The sequence below is a fragment of the Corvus kubaryi genome, unplaced genomic scaffold (genome assembly GCF_017639235.1).
Source record: "Corvus kubaryi isolate FWS band 111438036 unplaced genomic scaffold, C.kubaryi_AGA036_p1.0 65026, whole genome shotgun sequence".
Lineage (NCBI taxonomy): Eukaryota > Metazoa > Chordata > Aves > Passeriformes > Corvidae > Corvus > Corvus kubaryi.
In genome coordinates, this window is record NW_024581703.1 from 43,668 (window position 1) to 59,806 (window position 16,139).

General features: G+C 42.6%; 1 protein-coding gene across 2 annotated transcripts; it reads left to right on the plus strand.

The window, feature by feature from the left end:
• Nucleotides 1–8,245: 8,245 nt before the first annotated feature.
• On the plus strand, nt 8,246–12,683 carry LOC121672884 (elongation factor 1-alpha 1). Of its 2 annotated transcripts, none has more exons than XM_042045786.1 (8): nt 8,246–8,338; nt 9,048–9,238; nt 10,095–10,274; nt 10,399–10,695; nt 10,952–11,102; nt 11,290–11,546; nt 11,754–11,988; nt 12,281–12,683. In XM_042045786.1, the coding sequence occupies exons 2-8, from the start codon at nt 9,095–9,097 to the stop codon at nt 12,403–12,405; spliced, it is 1,389 nt and encodes a 462-aa protein (XP_041901720.1). In that variant the 5' UTR covers nt 8,246–8,338; nt 9,048–9,094; the 3' UTR covers nt 12,406–12,683. The 2 variants fall into 2 exon arrangements, with proteins under 2 accessions (XP_041901720.1, XP_041901719.1); XM_042045785.1 differs by having other exon boundaries at nt 8,252–8,343.
• Nucleotides 12,684–16,139: the final 3,456 nt, after the last annotated feature.

A 16,139-nucleotide genomic window follows, 5' to 3' on the forward strand; every position in this document is an offset into this window, starting at 1 on the left:
GGCGTTGTGAGATTTGGCCTCAGTGCAAAGAGCTGACTCAACACCTGTTCCGGATTTAAAGGGGCCGAAGTCTACTTTATACAACATGTGGTACAAGCTTTTAACCTCTGAAATGCCATTCCTCTGTGGACCGCCTTGCAAAACCACAGCTGTTGTTTCTCCCGGGGACTGTGAGGAGCAGCAGCGTGTGTGGAGTGACCTCCCCCGTAATGCTGCTTAGCTGATAGATCCTGCCAGGGTATCGCTGCCCGTGGGAAAGTCATGTGCACTGGTTTTTAGCATTCTTCTGGATGTTGTTTAGAAACTGCTGGAGAAACCAAACATGTTTTTCAGCATTTCATTTTGATAAGAAATTAGTACAGAATGAATGCTTTATAACATCCAGTGCCAGGAATGTACTCCGTTCCCAAAAGCTCTAACATAACCTGCCATATGCAATAGCAAGATGAGTCTGTGATATAAAATTTCGTCCCCTATCTTTCATTTTTAGCCTGACTCTTCATTGCTTAGAGTTTAGGACTGACTATTCTGTTTCCTTCCACACCTCTCTTAGTTATATTAGGCCAGCTTTTTGGTTTTCAGTAAAATGTACTTAATTATCTAGTGTGAAAGATGTAATTTATACAGCAAGATGCATTATGATTGGTTTAAATATTTGTGGATTTCCATTCAGATTGAATATTGTAACTAAAGATGCTGAACTTCAGCTAATACAAGTATATTAAAGTCAGGGAGAGACTTCCTTACCAAGCTATTATACCAAGAATTATGGTATAAGAAATTCATTTTTGATTACACAGATCTTCTAAAAAATGTAAACCTATGGAAATTAAGGCTTGAAGAGACTTTTGGGTATGTATAGATCAGTAAGTATTATTGATACTTGAACCATTCCTGCTAGGTATTTAGGTGCTTGTAAGGAGCTGGGTAATGATGGAGGTTCCACCAGCTGCCCACAGAATCTGTTCCAGTGTTTTTGCCTCTAGATATAATTTTGAAGCATCATTCCCAAGATGGACAAAGTATCCCAGCAGACATGTTAATGAGTACTAAGTAAAGTGAAAGGTTTATTTTACATACCTCACAGCACTTCTGTTTATGCACCTCAGTATGTTTGCTTTTTTCACAAGAGTATGGCAGTGTTGACTCATGTTCAGTTAGTGATCCACTCTAACCCCAGGTCCTTTTATACAGGACTGCTGGGTAGCTGCTGCTGCTCCTGTGTTTTTGCAGTGAACTGTTCCTTACAAAGGACAAATATTAACCTTAATTTATTTGCTAATTATTTTAGTCCTTTTTTCTTTACTTGCCCACATTACTCTGAGTAATGTTCTTGACTTCTGTTCTTGACTTCTGAAGTGGTCAGAGGTGTTCCCTGTCCTTCTTACCCCAAGAGTGCAATTTAAAATTACGTTTGTATGTATTTATAACTGTATATTTGTATGGGGGATTAATGTCTGTGCCCACAGAAACTGATTTGATAGAAGTCAGTTTCATAGTCTATTAGCAATCACTTTGAGCATGTCATCTTCAGCCGGTCTCCTGCACATGCATTCTTTTGTCCAAGAGCTGAGCTTACTTATGCAAGTTGCCCATAAAAAGCATCAAATCTTCCCTTAAGTTAAATGATATCCATATTTTCCCATCCTGTTAAACCTGTCACAGTAGACAAGATCAGTTTGATGCAATCAGCTCCTAACAAGTCTGGGGTTGTTACTTATCAACTTATTATCTTCCAAAAATAGTTCATTTGTTGCAATATATTTTTCCAGGAATTGAAATTAGACCAGCTGTTCCATAACTGCCCAGCTCATGTGTGTGGTTTTTCTCTCTTTTTCTTCTTTATTTATTACTTTGTTGGGTTCTTTTTCTATTTTTTTAGTGTTCACTTTCACATTCTATAGCTGTTCACAATGATCAGTAGTGGTTCTGATAGCTTCATCTGTCCAAGTACCTCAGAGAGACTGTATTAAGAGAGGACTAACTAAAAATACTAAAAATATAGATACCATTTTAAGTAGATGCCACCTCTTGTTCCTTCTCCCTCCCCCCAAATCAAGTTCTTAATCCTTTATTGTGTTTGGGGTTTTTTTTTACTAATGTAATTAAATATTGAGGATTTCTTCATATGTTGGCTTCCTGCTTTAAGCAAGCTGCTACCACTGCTCATTGACAATTACAAGTAAGTGGTTTCTATTTCTACCTTAATATAACTACCAACAATCTTGAACCTTCTTGTGTCTGTGCCCAGATTTGTGATTCTTCCTTTACAGAATTTTCTGTCTTGCAGAATCCTGGAGATTAAGCCAAACTGTCTTTCAGTAAACTCAGTATAGATTGAGCAGGTCAGGTGTAAGTACTTTCCCAAATCTAGATTTATTCCCATAGTTCTTCTCTGAAACCTTTCCAAAGTTTAATCATCTCAAATCTAAATTCACTGAATAAATGTCAGGCATATGCTATATTCACTAAATCTGAGCAAGGCTTCTAAGTGACTTGACTTGCACCACGTCTGGTTACTGTGGTTACCACATTGTAAAAATGATGTACATGTAATTGCAGTGGAAGGCAAGCCTATGGCCAGAGTCACGCCAAGAGTCAAAATCACAGCAATGTCAAGATGGGAGAGTGAACAGTGAACAGCTGGATACATCTGCACTATCCTTGCTAGCCTGGGTCTCAGGTAGAGCCTCTTCCTCCTTCGACCCATCCATCCACTGGCTCCAGTCTGGAGCATACTTTAGCAGTCTGCACCAAAGGCACCTTTATTATGTTTCCCTTGCACCTCTAAGCTGCACCTCAGGGGTTTTTTTATTCATATAAACCCCTTCTAGGATTCTATTTATAGAATGTCTCCTTTCTTGACAACTTACCTTTACTTGGATCAGTAGGAGAGGTAGAAAGGGGAGAATGCACAGGGTCTGTAACATGACAGTGGGAATTCACAGGGGTTTTTTGTGAAGTGCACAATCCAGCTCCAAACCTACTACAACAAGAGGGGCAGCAAAATTAACCTGATGAGTGGACACTAAGCAAAGTTATTCAAGCATAGCTCAGTTGCTGTGAGGGCTCAGAGAAGAATTCTAAGATGCATGTGAGTATTTGACGTCCCACTTAAAGTTTGTCACAGGCTTATCAGCACAAGAGGATGAATATCTTGCTTTTGGCAAAATGATTTTTAGCAAAAAAGATCAGAGCTTTAAAATGGAATTTTGGAGGTTCATGATAAATTAAGAACAAAAGCTACACCATCCTCACCCAGTGGATTTTGGTTCAGTAACTGACATTTTCTTAATACAGAATGCACTACTTTATATATATATATATGTTAAGAAAAAAAAAATATATATAAAATGCTCCCACTTAGGGCATTTTTTGAATTGAGCTCCTAGAAGGGTTTACCATTCATTTAGGCTGTCCAAAAGGTGGTGGGATATAGTAAAAATTAGCCTGTTTGCTGTTGAGAAATACTAATGCAAAACCACAGAACAGTTTAACAAATTGTGTTGTTTCTCCATAATGGTGGTTACTTCATCAGCCCTTCACTTTTATTCTGCATTAGTGTCTAGTAATTCTGCTTTTTGCCTGGAGCCAGGTCATCAGCTGGTGTAAATTAGCCTAGCACTAATGAGGTATATGAAGTTTTGTCAGCTGTCTGCAAGTGAGGGGTCACTTTTTGTTAAAGCTACTGTCTGCATGTATCTTCCTATTCGCTGTTCTGTTCCAGAACACTCTTACCAAAGCAGCCACCTGTGAGGCTGGTTTTTTCCTGCTTAGGACACTTCTGCTCTACATGAAACACTTTCATTTCCTAGCTCACAAATGCAGACCTCCACAGAACAGAACACGGGGTTTAAATACAGCTGTTAGTTCTGGTCACATCCCCGTATGATCTGACCACTCTGTCTGATCCTAAACTTTCAGTATCACAGTTCAGCCAGTACTAAACCTTCAACATAAATGAGCTTTCTCGTGCTGTGGATAAATGTGGTTTGAAAAGATTGTCCAAAGGATTTATTTTTTTTAAAAGCAGGCTATCTTCTAAGCCATTAGTCCTTCACCTGTTGTAAATGTTCTAACTAGAATGGCAGTGCTTCCCAGAGGAAACTTCTTTAAGGGGAAACAATGACTTTTAAAGCGGCTCGTGTTAAGCTATTCAGAAGACTCTGAAATTGTAACTGCTTGTTCATCCCAGTGATACTCTACAGTTTTGAAGGCCACTGTCTTACAGCTCCTACTATAAGACCTTCTTTTGTGAATCTATAAGCAAGGTCAGCTATGAGATCAGACAAGGAGGCTTTCTTTATTCCAGGTCTTAAACTTCCAAGGATGGAGGAGTTTAATTTGTGCTGTCTAATAAGACAGTAACTTACAGTTTATTTACTGTTGTCTCTTTCTTTTATCAAGCAATTTTGTTTATATAAAAATGCCAACTACTTGTACAGGGCTTAGTAACTTTCAAAAGTAGATTTTTCAAGTAGTTTAGATTACCTCACACTGTTCCGTTAAACCTTTGTTTTCAGGCAGGTTTTCTGTCTGTTCTCTTCATATATGCATAACACCATTATTCTATTGTTCTTTTATTTCATAAACAGATGACTGTAAAATCTGGTAGTAAGTATTAGGATCATGTATGGAAAAAAAAAATTTAACAGATGTAGATGCTTTTCATTGCTATTAAGAATCAATGCATTAAAGAACACTTATAGATGGAAGCTGTATGCTCATGCTATAGTTTAAGTTGAACTTTGCACTAATGTACATACCATGATAATTGTGATACAGGAATTAGAAAGCCTTTCACAGTAAGTATGAGGCTAATTGTATGACAGTGCTACATACCAGAATCCAGTTTTGCTAATCACCAATTACTATTGATAACTTTGGACTGCATTTCCAACACTTTCTGAAAGTGCCCTCAAGAAATCTTAGTGCCTCTTTCATGTGTAGTGAGCTTGATATACTCTATTTATCAGATCTGTGTTTCAAGTCTTACGCTTATAAAGTCTGTTTGCTCACACTCCTAAATGACCTCGGTCATTGCAGTTAAAATAGTTGTATAAGCACTACTTACCTTCATCTTTGCACAGGAGTCTGACCAAAAAAATACCCACATGTATATGGTAGAGAGTTAAAATTCTTTAGAGGTGCTCAGTGAGCAGCTCATCTTTTATCTCCTAGCATGATTTCACTGGCTGTGACTGTTCTAAGCTTATAGCCTATTCTGTATGTGCTGGAGCCACATGATAAAATGGAAGTAATGCTGCAGTAGCTACTGTGAACTCAAAATCCAGTTAACATATACTTTTTTAAGTTAAAAAATTTGGCTTACATACTGACAGCATTACTTTCATTTTAATATAATTTGATCTGAGATTCAAAACCCTTTTAAAATGGTGGTTTCTGTACAGGCTCCTACAATATAAATGCTTTAGAGCATTCTGTGTGTTCTTACACGGGAGACATGTGTGGAGGTAGGATATTTCAGTTTAGCATATGCTCACCAGTGATTGAAGGAGAATAAGTAATTTTTGCCCACAAAGTCCTCCTATTGCTGAAGTCAGTATGGATTGAATAAGCCCTATTTCAATGCCCAAAGTCCTTGAGTTCTTGAAATCTCTGTTCCTTCCTAAACATTACATACTGAAGTGCTTAGTTTTACCAAAGTAATAAAATCTAAAATTTTTACAGGTTCCTTTGCACACAGGATTTAGTCCAGTATAGGCCTCTTTGTGTTAGCTGAGAGGATTCTTCAGAATGCATTTCCACTGTATTATCTGAGGCTACTCATATATCAGAAGCTCCCCAGCTGTATAAATATTTGTGACATTGATAATAGGAATGTTCTTCTAATAGAGTGGGCAAGAAGAGATACAGTAATTGTTGAGAGAATAAAAGCATGTATTGGTCAAACTAAAGAGGAAATAATAAAATTATTTTGAATACTCATTTAAAGACATGGAGGGGGAAAACAACTGCTGTAGACTTAAACTAGGACCATGTTTAAAAATTTGTACCACAAATTCAGCTTTCATAGCTTTCAGCTATGTAGATACCACAAAAAATTACTCTCTTAAGAAATAGCTGGTTCTAAAAGCCTTTATTTAGGAAATAGTCTTTTAAGGAAAGTACATTTAAAAATTAGAAATGTACAGTTTAGTATGGACCATATAAGAAATTAGCAACATATTTCCTTCCTCCTCTCCCTGTTCAGGCACAAGTAATTGACTACATTTGGGAAGTGTTAAAACTACCTTTTTATGAAAACGGATTCTTTGGCAGATTAGTCCATTAAAAATACCCCCCACTGAAATACACATTTTAGAAGGTAACTTCAAAACATCCTGAAGAATAAAGCTTTTTTGCTGTGTTTACAGTCTTTGCTTTATAGAAGACCCTAGAAGTGAGTGCTTCCTAGCTTTCTTGCCAACTACTACACTTTGGTCTTCAACCCAAGCCACTAAATCACTTCACAATAATGCATTTCCATTTCCAGAAAGTGGACCACCTTCCTTTTCCTGCCCTTTTATTGTGTTCATCTGCAGTGTCTTCACTAATAACTACCCCTGAAGATTAGTGTTGAGGAAAGCTGAACCATCTCTGCCTTCCCTCCACTCCCACCGCTAATCTCTGCTGAAAAACGTAGGAAGGGATGAGAGAAAATTTGATTAGTTTTTTCCTTTCTTAAAAAATAGTGTTTCTTTAATATCTGAACCTTTTTGCAGGTTTTTACTCTGAAACTGGTTATTTTATAAGAGGTGTATTCTAAACTCAGCATCTTCTCTAATGACATTGATTTTTTTTTTTTTTTTACAAAATGCATCTTTTTAATCTTTCGTGTGGGAAAAATACCGTATCACACGGAAACACTTCAATTCCATATCAAACCATTAAATACTAAGTTTACTGCTCTCTAATGAATTTGATGCTGGGTTTATCTCAGCTAGAGAAACTTGAAGTCAAGTGGAAGGGTAGATATGTAGATGCCTGAGGTTGTTTTTTTATTATTACTTTGCTGATGTTGGTTTTTGTTTGTTTTAGAACAAGAGGCTATTTCCATGCTTTACAACTGCAACCTGAAGAGCATACCAAGAAATGAATGGATTATAGTTGTCTATAGATAAGTAACTATTTCTGACAGGCATATAATGTAGGTGAATAAGAACATGGAGTACATAGCTTTGCAGATAATTTAAAAATAACAGAGATAGTTCAGCTTCTCAGCTTAATTTCTGTTGAATGGATATAGGAGATGTTGAATATTTCATGGATTTTCTTACATCAGTTACAAGCGAGTAAACCAGAGAAAATCTACTGGAATCACGAGGGCCTTTATTTCTGATGTTGTGAGAGCTGTTTTGTGACTCCTCATTGCCATGATTCTAAAAATAGTTTGCCAGGGCTGCGGGTTTTCTCATGTGAAATTACAGTACAGGGGCACTTCTCGCAGTCAGGGTTTCTTGTACAGAGACCCCATGTCCCGAATGCTTCCGTGACTGATACATTTGCACTTCAGACGCATCTTTGCTGGAGGTGCGTCCACCTTGATTTGTATTTTTGTGCCGAAGTTTTCTAAGCCGAGTCAACTTTTATTCTCTAACGGTACAACAAAAACAGAAAAAGACTCTTCTTTTTTTTAAAGCCAAACGATGGCTTCTTAATCTAGTGTAGTAAGTTCCCTGAAATTCCTGCTCTCCCTCTCCTTACCCCCCTTTGATTCTGGGAGACTTGCAACGTACTGGGGTAGGGAGGGTCTTGTATTCCGTGATGTTTAGCCGATATTTGTTACTTGCCGGTCAGGGTAACTCACTGAACGTTTCTACTCTCACCCATTGCGTTCCTTTGTGTCTCTAATGAGAAATACAATTAATTCGCCGGGGGCTGTTCCCCGGGGACTTCCGTCAGCTGCCGCATCCCCCCGGCTCGGCCATGACGCCAGGCCTGACGCTCCCGGTGCCCAGGCCCGACGAGCCGCTGGGCCCTGCAGGGGGGCCGGGTCTGGTCTGTGCTGCCCCGCTTCCTCCCGGACAAGGCGGCCACTCCCGCCCGCCCGCTCTCCATCCCCGCGCGGGAGGGGCACCGCTCCCTTCCCGGCGCAGCCCCTCAGCACATCGCGGGCCGGACCCTGCGCCCGCGGCCGGACCGGACCGGGGTCCCGCGCGGGCCGAGGGGGTCCCGCACAGCCCGGGCGGGGGCGCTCCGTGCCGGGGCGGGGCCGCGGGGCCGCCGGGAGCGGTGACGTGTCCCAGAGGCCCCGCCCCCCATGGCAGTGTATATAAGGGGTGGCGCTCACGCCGTCGGTCTTTTTCGCTCCGGGTTTGCCGCCGTCGCCGAGCGGGTGAGGTGCGTCCGCAGGGCCGGGCTGGGCCGGGGTCTGCTCGCCCCGGAGGCTTGGCGAGCGCCCAGGCGGGGCGTGGTGGGGGCCGAGGGGAGGGGAGAAGGACAAGCCGAGAGCGCTAGCACGAGCCGGGGCGGACGGACGGGTAGGGGAGTGCGGGACGGCGGGATGGCGGCGCATCGTTTTCCTCGATTCCCATGTGCACACCCCCTTGTCTGGGCTGAGTTCGGGGGGGGCGGCGTGTCCGGGCGGGCGTGGGGCAGAAAGCGCCCGGCAGCCTCCCCCTGTGCCCCGCGGGCGGCGGCGCCGGGACGCGCAGGGCTGTGCGGCGGCCGTCGGGGGAGAGGGGGGCTGGGGCACGAGTGAAAAAATGGCCGCTCGGCTTGCCTGCCCGCTGCCAGCGCCACAAAATGGAGGACGCGGCGGCCCGGGCGGGGTGAGTCACACAAAGGAGCGGGGCGGCCCCGCCCTCCGCGCTGCCCGCCGGGCCCGCTCGCCGCCACCCCACACCCCGGCCGCCGCCGCCGGGGTAACTCGAGCCCCGGGGAGGGGGCGACGCGAGGGGCGCTCCGAGGGGCCCCCGGCCCGCCCGCCTCGCTCCTCCCCTCCCCCGGCGGGGCGGAGCCGCCATCCCGGCCGGGCCTCCCCGCATGTGGCGCCGCCATCGCTGGCCCGAGGCGTAACCAGCTCTTTCCTGGGGAATTTACAGGTGTCGATTCTCTTTTGCCGAAAGAAAGAACTCAGCTAACATCGAAAATGGGAAAGGAGAAGACCCACATTAACATCGTCGTCATCGGCCACGTCGATTCTGGCAAGTCCACCACCACCGGCCACCTCATCTACAAATGTGGGGGCATCGACAAGAGAACCATCGAGAAGTTCGAGAAGGAGGCGGCTGAGGTGCGTGGGCCCATAGCAGCCAGCAAAATTCCAGGCTGGAGATATGAATAGACCCTTAATCTCCGAGTGAAGCTGCAGAGCATTCAGTGGCCGCGGGGAGGCGGTTTGGTTGCCTCCTCCCCAGGAGCTGAACAAGTGGCTCAGTGTTGCATGGCCACAGGGCGGCAGCTGGGTCACAGTTGTTCCCGAGGTAGAACAAGTGGTTAAGTGTTCTGTCTGCCATTGTGTTAGTTGCAAAAACTCAAATTGTGAAATGTAGAGCATGTAAGGAAGCGGTAGTCTAAAGCTGCATCTGAATAGTAATGTGAAATCAAATTAAATGGCCAAATTCAAGTTCTGCATACATAAAGTTAAAGGTAGAATTAAAAGAAGTTGATCTATGGAGGTTTAATTTGAGAATCGGGGAGTTTTGCTGATTTTTTTTTCTGTGTGATAACAGCATAGGTCATATGAACATTCTAGATTAAAATTTGGCAAATGTTGAGCAGAGTGAAAGTTAAAATGTTGATTATTGCAGTATTAGGAGGACTTAAAATTGTAGAGAATACTTGATAGTGGAACTCAGGCTCAGGAGCTCTGTCATGTAGATTTATTACTGTCATCAACAAGCTGTCAAGGAGCCTGAACTGTTAACGGCTTCAGTAAGGTTCAACAGTTGGCATCTCTCACCAGTAGTGCCAAGTGTATCTAGTTGCTTGTTTTATGAGCAGCAACGTTTATCATCTTTAAGCCAGTTACTATTGGATTTTGCTCTTTAGCCATTGTGTGATATTTCTGAACTAAAGGCAGATACGGAACTATTTCTTTTTTTTTTCCTTTTTTTGATGGGAATAAAATTATTTTCTTGTAACTGTAGATGGGAAAAGGTTCCTTCAAATATGCCTGGGTCTTGGACAAGCTGAAGGCTGAACGTGAGCGTGGTATTACTATTGATATTTCCCTGTGGAAATTTGAAACAAGCAAGTACTACGTCACCATCATTGATGCTCCTGGACACAGAGACTTCATTAAAAACATGATTACTGGAACTTCTCAGGTATGTAAAGAAAACAGGATTTGGGGAGTTTGGGAGGGTTGTTCCTTGGTTAGGGGGGGTTCCTGTATTACTTGGACATACGTGCAAGCATTTTAGTGAGGGGTGTTTTTTTTTCTTTTCATAGGCTGATTGTGCTGTCCTGATCGTTGCTGCTGGTGTTGGTGAGTTTGAGGCTGGTATTTCCAAGAACGGGCAGACCCGTGAGCATGCCCTTCTGGCTTACACCCTGGGTGTAAAACAGCTGATTGTTGGTGTCAACAAGATGGATTCCACTGAGCCACCTTACAGCCAGAAGAGATATGAAGAGATTGTCAAAGAAGTCAGCACTTACATCAAGAAGATTGGCTACAACCCAGACACTGTGGCTTTTGTGCCAATTTCTGGTTGGAACGGCGACAACATGCTGGAGCCTAGCTCTAACGTAGGTTTGGCATTTATTTCTGTTAAGGCATGAAACTAGGAGGACTATTATGACAGATTATGTAATGATAAAATGTGCATGTTTTTTAATAGTTATGTTTGGGAAGTGCCAAGGTCCCAGATAAAATCCTAGCACTTAAAAAATTCTTATCTGCAACAGTAAATTGTGCTAATACTCAGAGATACCACTTGGGCATTTCCAGCCTTCTGTGATTAAATTTGGCAGTCAGATTAAGCTGGACTTGTTTCCATTACAGATGCCCTGGTTCAAGGGATGGAAGATCACCCGTAAGGATGGCAGTGCCAGCGGAACCACCCTCCTTGAAGCCTTGGACTGCATCCTGCCACCAACTCGTCCAACTGACAAACCTCTGCGTCTGCCTCTTCAGGACGTCTACAAAATCGGCGGTATGTGTTCTCTGTAGTGCTGCTCACTTGCCAGCAACAGCTGATGTGTGGGCCAGAAATGCAGGCATTTGCCCAAGAGCTGCTTTTCCAAGTCATAAAAGTAAAATTCTTGTCTCAAATGGGGTTTTTCTGCCATAGGGGCATATATTCTTTAAGCTGAATTACTGATGATGTTTCTTGCTTGCAGGCATTGGTACTGTACCAGTTGGCCGTGTGGAAACGGGTGTTCTGAAGCCAGGCATGGTGGTTACATTTGCCCCTGTCAATGTAACAACTGAAGTTAAATCTGTTGAGATGCACCACGAAGCCCTGAGCGAAGCTCTGCCTGGAGACAACGTTGGCTTCAATGTTAAGAACGTGTCCGTGAAAGATGTTCGCCGTGGTAATGTTGCTGGTGACAGCAAGAACGATCCTCCCATGGAAGCTGCTGGCTTCACTGCACAGGTATGTTTCGCAGCTGTTCAAGGATGTTTGGAATGTAGCTCTGTATTCCAAAATAGGAGTCTTGTTAGGCTAAGCTATAAAGTGTGACATAGAGTTGTGTTCTGAGTTATATTTGATCAGAGCAAATGTCATTAACTCCTTGGCTTTCTAAGATACGTCAGTGTTTAAAATAACTCCACTTCTAACTTGGCTTCCTTTGTTTCCTAGGTCATTATCCTGAACCACCCTGGCCAAATCAGTGCTGGCTATGCCCCTGTGCTGGATTGCCATACTGCTCACATTGCGTGCAAATTTGCTGAGCTCAAGGAGAAGATCGATCGTCGTTCTGGCAAGAAGCTGGAGGATGGCCCCAAATTCCTGAAATCCGGAGATGCTGCCATCGTTGATATGATCCCTGGCAAACCAATGTGTGTTGAGAGCTTCTCTGATTATCCTCCTCTTGGTAAGGCATCTCATGTTAATACTGATCTCTGGAACAAACACTCCTCAATTTCTAGTATCAAGATGCAGTGTGCTCTGTGAAACTGATGAAAGCTGTGACTTGAAACTCTGAAATGGAATGAAAACCTTACTGGTACAGGGAGGGATACTCTCGAGAGGGTGATGGCCCTGTCCCAGTCTGGTTCCAGAGCAGCACTGGCCCATTGACACCAACCCTGCATGTTGTTACTGTGCAAATGGGGCTGAGTTAGGCAGCCACGGACAAAAGTCATGAAACGTGTTTTTGCTTTCAGGTCGTTTTGCCGTGCGTGACATGAGGCAGACGGTCGCTGTTGGTGTCATCAAGGCAGTGGACAAGAAGGCTGGAGGAGCTGGCAAGGTCACAAAGTCTGCCCAGAAGGCCCAGAAGGCTAAATGAAAATTCTGTACACCAGCTGCCACCTCAGTCTTAATCAGTGGTGGAAGAACGGTCTCAGAACTGTTTGTCTCAATTGGCCATTTAAGTTTAATAGTGAAAGACTGGTTAATGATTACAATGCATCGTAAAAGCTTCAGAAGGAAAGGAATGTTTTTGGACCATTTGTTTCGTGGCAGTTTAAGTTATTAGTCTTTAAAATCGATAAATTTTTTTAAATGGAAACTTGACCAAAAATCTGTCACAGAATTTGAGACCATTAAAACAAAAGTTCAATGCTATGTCTCTGTGTTCTTTGGGTTAATGTTAAGTTCATGGCAAAACCTATATCTAGTCATCTGGGATAAGAAAGGATCATTATTACTTAAGTATGTTCAGAAGTTACAAAGCAAATGCTCAAAATTAGTTGTTTCTGAAGAGTAGAGCAAAATTCAGCTGCAGGTTTACTTCATACCTGATCTAAGCCTTAAATAACTACTGGTGCTTTCTTTAAAAATTACTTTTAGATTGCATTGCACAAATACCAGGTAACAGTTGCAGTATTTTGGTGCATTCTGTGATGCCTCTCGAGTAAACCAAGAAAACTCAACATTGAGAAGAAGAAACAGTCTGAACACATTTTAAACTTACAAAGTTACAAACAAATAATCTAAAGTTGGGTTTCCAACATTTTGTACACTGATTTTTCTAGTCAAAAGCAAAACCAGATTTTTCTTTTTCTGGGGAACTGGTTAAGTGTTGTGTAGCTCTATAACGATGAAAACACTTTTACATAAATGTTTTCTAATACATCTTAAGACATTGAACAGGCAAATCTAAAACCGGTCTAGAATTGCACTTTGATGCAATCTGAGTGACTCATTGCTGTAGCCTGTACCAAGGGACACAGTGGGATGAGGTGCCTGTTTTTAAAAACAGGTTGAAGATTTGGATCAGTCAATTAAAGGGGACCTGAAAACCTGGTCCAAATGATTATTAATGATCACAAGATAAATAATTCCAAATAAAATATTCTGTGTTACAGAAATACCAGCTGTAATAATTAGGACTTCCAGCATTGAAGCCTTGCTTCAAATAGGTAAATATGGGGGCAAGCAGTTAATGGATAATCAGAGCTGACTTGCATAATGATGCAGCTGTTTTACTAACCTTTCACATGATTTCCCCACAGCCTCCCCACAAGAGGTCAAAAAGAAATTCAGTATCTTTGCAGGACTTGTTCCATGACACCACTATGTTTGTTCTGCCTGTAATGGCTGTATTCTCTCATTTGTTTTCCTTTCCTTCTCCAGCTGTGTGCTTGCTCTGCAGGAACTCATATCTGTACTGCTTGGATAGGTCTGAACTGCTGTTGCTTATTTTCATGCTCTTTGTTTGGATCTTTCCTCCTTTTCTGCTCACCTTCTGTGTCTTAACTGCAGTGAAACCTTGGAGCATTACACACCAGTTTTGAAGGTACAGTGGAAGCAAGAGCTAGAGAGCTTCATAGCAGGCTGTGGAATTCAGTAAAGAAATCTCTGCTGCTTAAATTCTGCTTCTGGAGGTTTGTTAGTGTCCCCAAGGCAACAGGAAGTACCTAACTTCAAAATGGCAGCAGACCTGCTGTTGCCATAATAAAGCTCTGAAGTACTTTGCCAAATCTTTGCATGCTTTTCTGTTAAACTGCTAAATATTTTCCGAGAGGCTTCAGTCAAACTGGTTCAGCAAAGTTCTGATTTGGATGAAAAGCAAGGCAGCTTTGGCACAAGCTGCCTTGAGCACGGCTCTGCATTCGTTAGATTTCCTTCACATTCCTTGGCTAGGTGCAGGATGTTTGGTTTGGCTGGTTGTGGGCTGGATATGCAACACCCAGTCTGGAGTGCCTCTGTGTGCAGTGCACAGGGCTGTCTTCAGCTGGGTGCACTTTTGCTCCATGGCAGTTTGGAAATGGGTTTGTAGTAAGCAACTGATTCAAATCCATAGGCAAATGGGGTGTGATGCTGCATGGAGTGCCCTGACCCCAAGCAGGGAAAGGTGGTGGGTGCAGTGCAGTGCTGCTGTTGCAAGAGGCCCTTAGGTCAGCTGTGCACAGATCAGATCCCCGGCCCAAGCTGCTGGGAGGCTGGGTCACCTTACAAGGGCCCTGCTGAAGAGCAGGGTGAGAGCCCAGCGGCACAGTTTGTGGCAGAGGGACTGGTGCTGCCTCCAGCAGGTAAAAAGCCCCTAAAGAACAGTATTGCATCTAACAACTTAATGTGTGCAGCAAAACACTCGGGAATGCTCTGCCTGCAATAGTAGCAATTGCTTTCATGTATTTAAAACTTAAATTTTACACATTTGGGTTTTTTTGGTTTTTCTTTAACTTTTATAGACCAGATTTACTTTCTATGCACTAATGTAATGCCATCTGAGTTCTTTTTATTAATCTTTGACTACCTGGGGAAATTGTTAGACTTTTGTAACCAAAACTTGGGAATAAAACTATTTCGATTAAACTTTTAATAAATGCTCTTAGTTGAGAACTGTATTTGTCTTCTGACTGCTTATTTCTTTAAGCAACTTTCACAGCTGTCCTTAACTCCTTCCTCACTGTCCTGCAATGCTGGTGGTGTTTATACAGAAGTGTGACAGCACACTGCTGTGGTGATGGAGCCAGCTCTGAAGGCAGAAAACTGGCTGGAGTATTGCATTTATGAATGTTTCCTTTTTAGTTAATGAATGCTTTGGTAATCCAGAGGGCTTTAAATACACAGAAATATTCTAGAGATGTATATGGCAAGGTGCTGGGGGACAAATGGGACAAAGGCTAGTTGGTCTTCATAGGGAAGTGGACCTGTGCAGTCACAGCTGATGTCACCAAGTAACTTCTTGTTCAGTGTTGGTTCCCAAGGTGGATAGTTCAGGCTGGAATAAAATGGATTCTGCTCAGAAAATGCCCAGAGGCATTTTAATTATATCTCAGATCAGCTTGTGCAAGGCTAGTAACAGGAATCACTTATTTTACTGAAATTACAGGTGAAAGACTAATTCACATTCTGCATGTAGCTGTCTCAGTATATTTTGAAAAATTGACAAATTTTGAAAAATTATTTCTGTAAATACATATTTTAGATTTGGTCAAGATAAACCATGTAGAGACAAATTAAACTTTGTACTGTACAGGGATATTCTTTTCCTCATTAGTGCTAAATGATTATCTGTTTAAGAACCATGTAAATTCAGTCTGGATGATGAGTACAACTCACCTGGTTTTAATTTATATTAGTTCCATGTTTATGTAGTGCCCAGAGGGAGCCTGGGGGGTGGAGTATGCGGTGGGAGGACTGATAAGCTGCCTCCCCAGCAGCACCCTGAGGGACCCTGAGCACCTCTGAGGTCCAGCTCAAAGCACCTGCTTCATCCAAAGCTCCTTTTCTACAACAACTTCTCTCTCACGCATTTCGCTGCAAGTTGTAAATTCCTGACAGTATTAACACCTTTGAATTTATTATTTTCAATAATTTCAAAAATTTTCAGGTCATTTGACTGCACCAAGTAGTACTTCCTGTCTAGGAGTTTAGTTTTCTGAAATTGCAAATCTTAAACAATAGCCAAACCGTAAGCTAAACAGAGGAATAAACTGTGACCGTGGAAAGTGAGAGTGGGCAAAATTATTCTTCCTCTTGAAATGCTCCTCCTGCTTACCAGGGAGAGGCCTGAAACTGCTTCACTGCAGGAGGAAGAAGAGGACACCTGGGGTGCAAAAGAGCTGAAGAAAA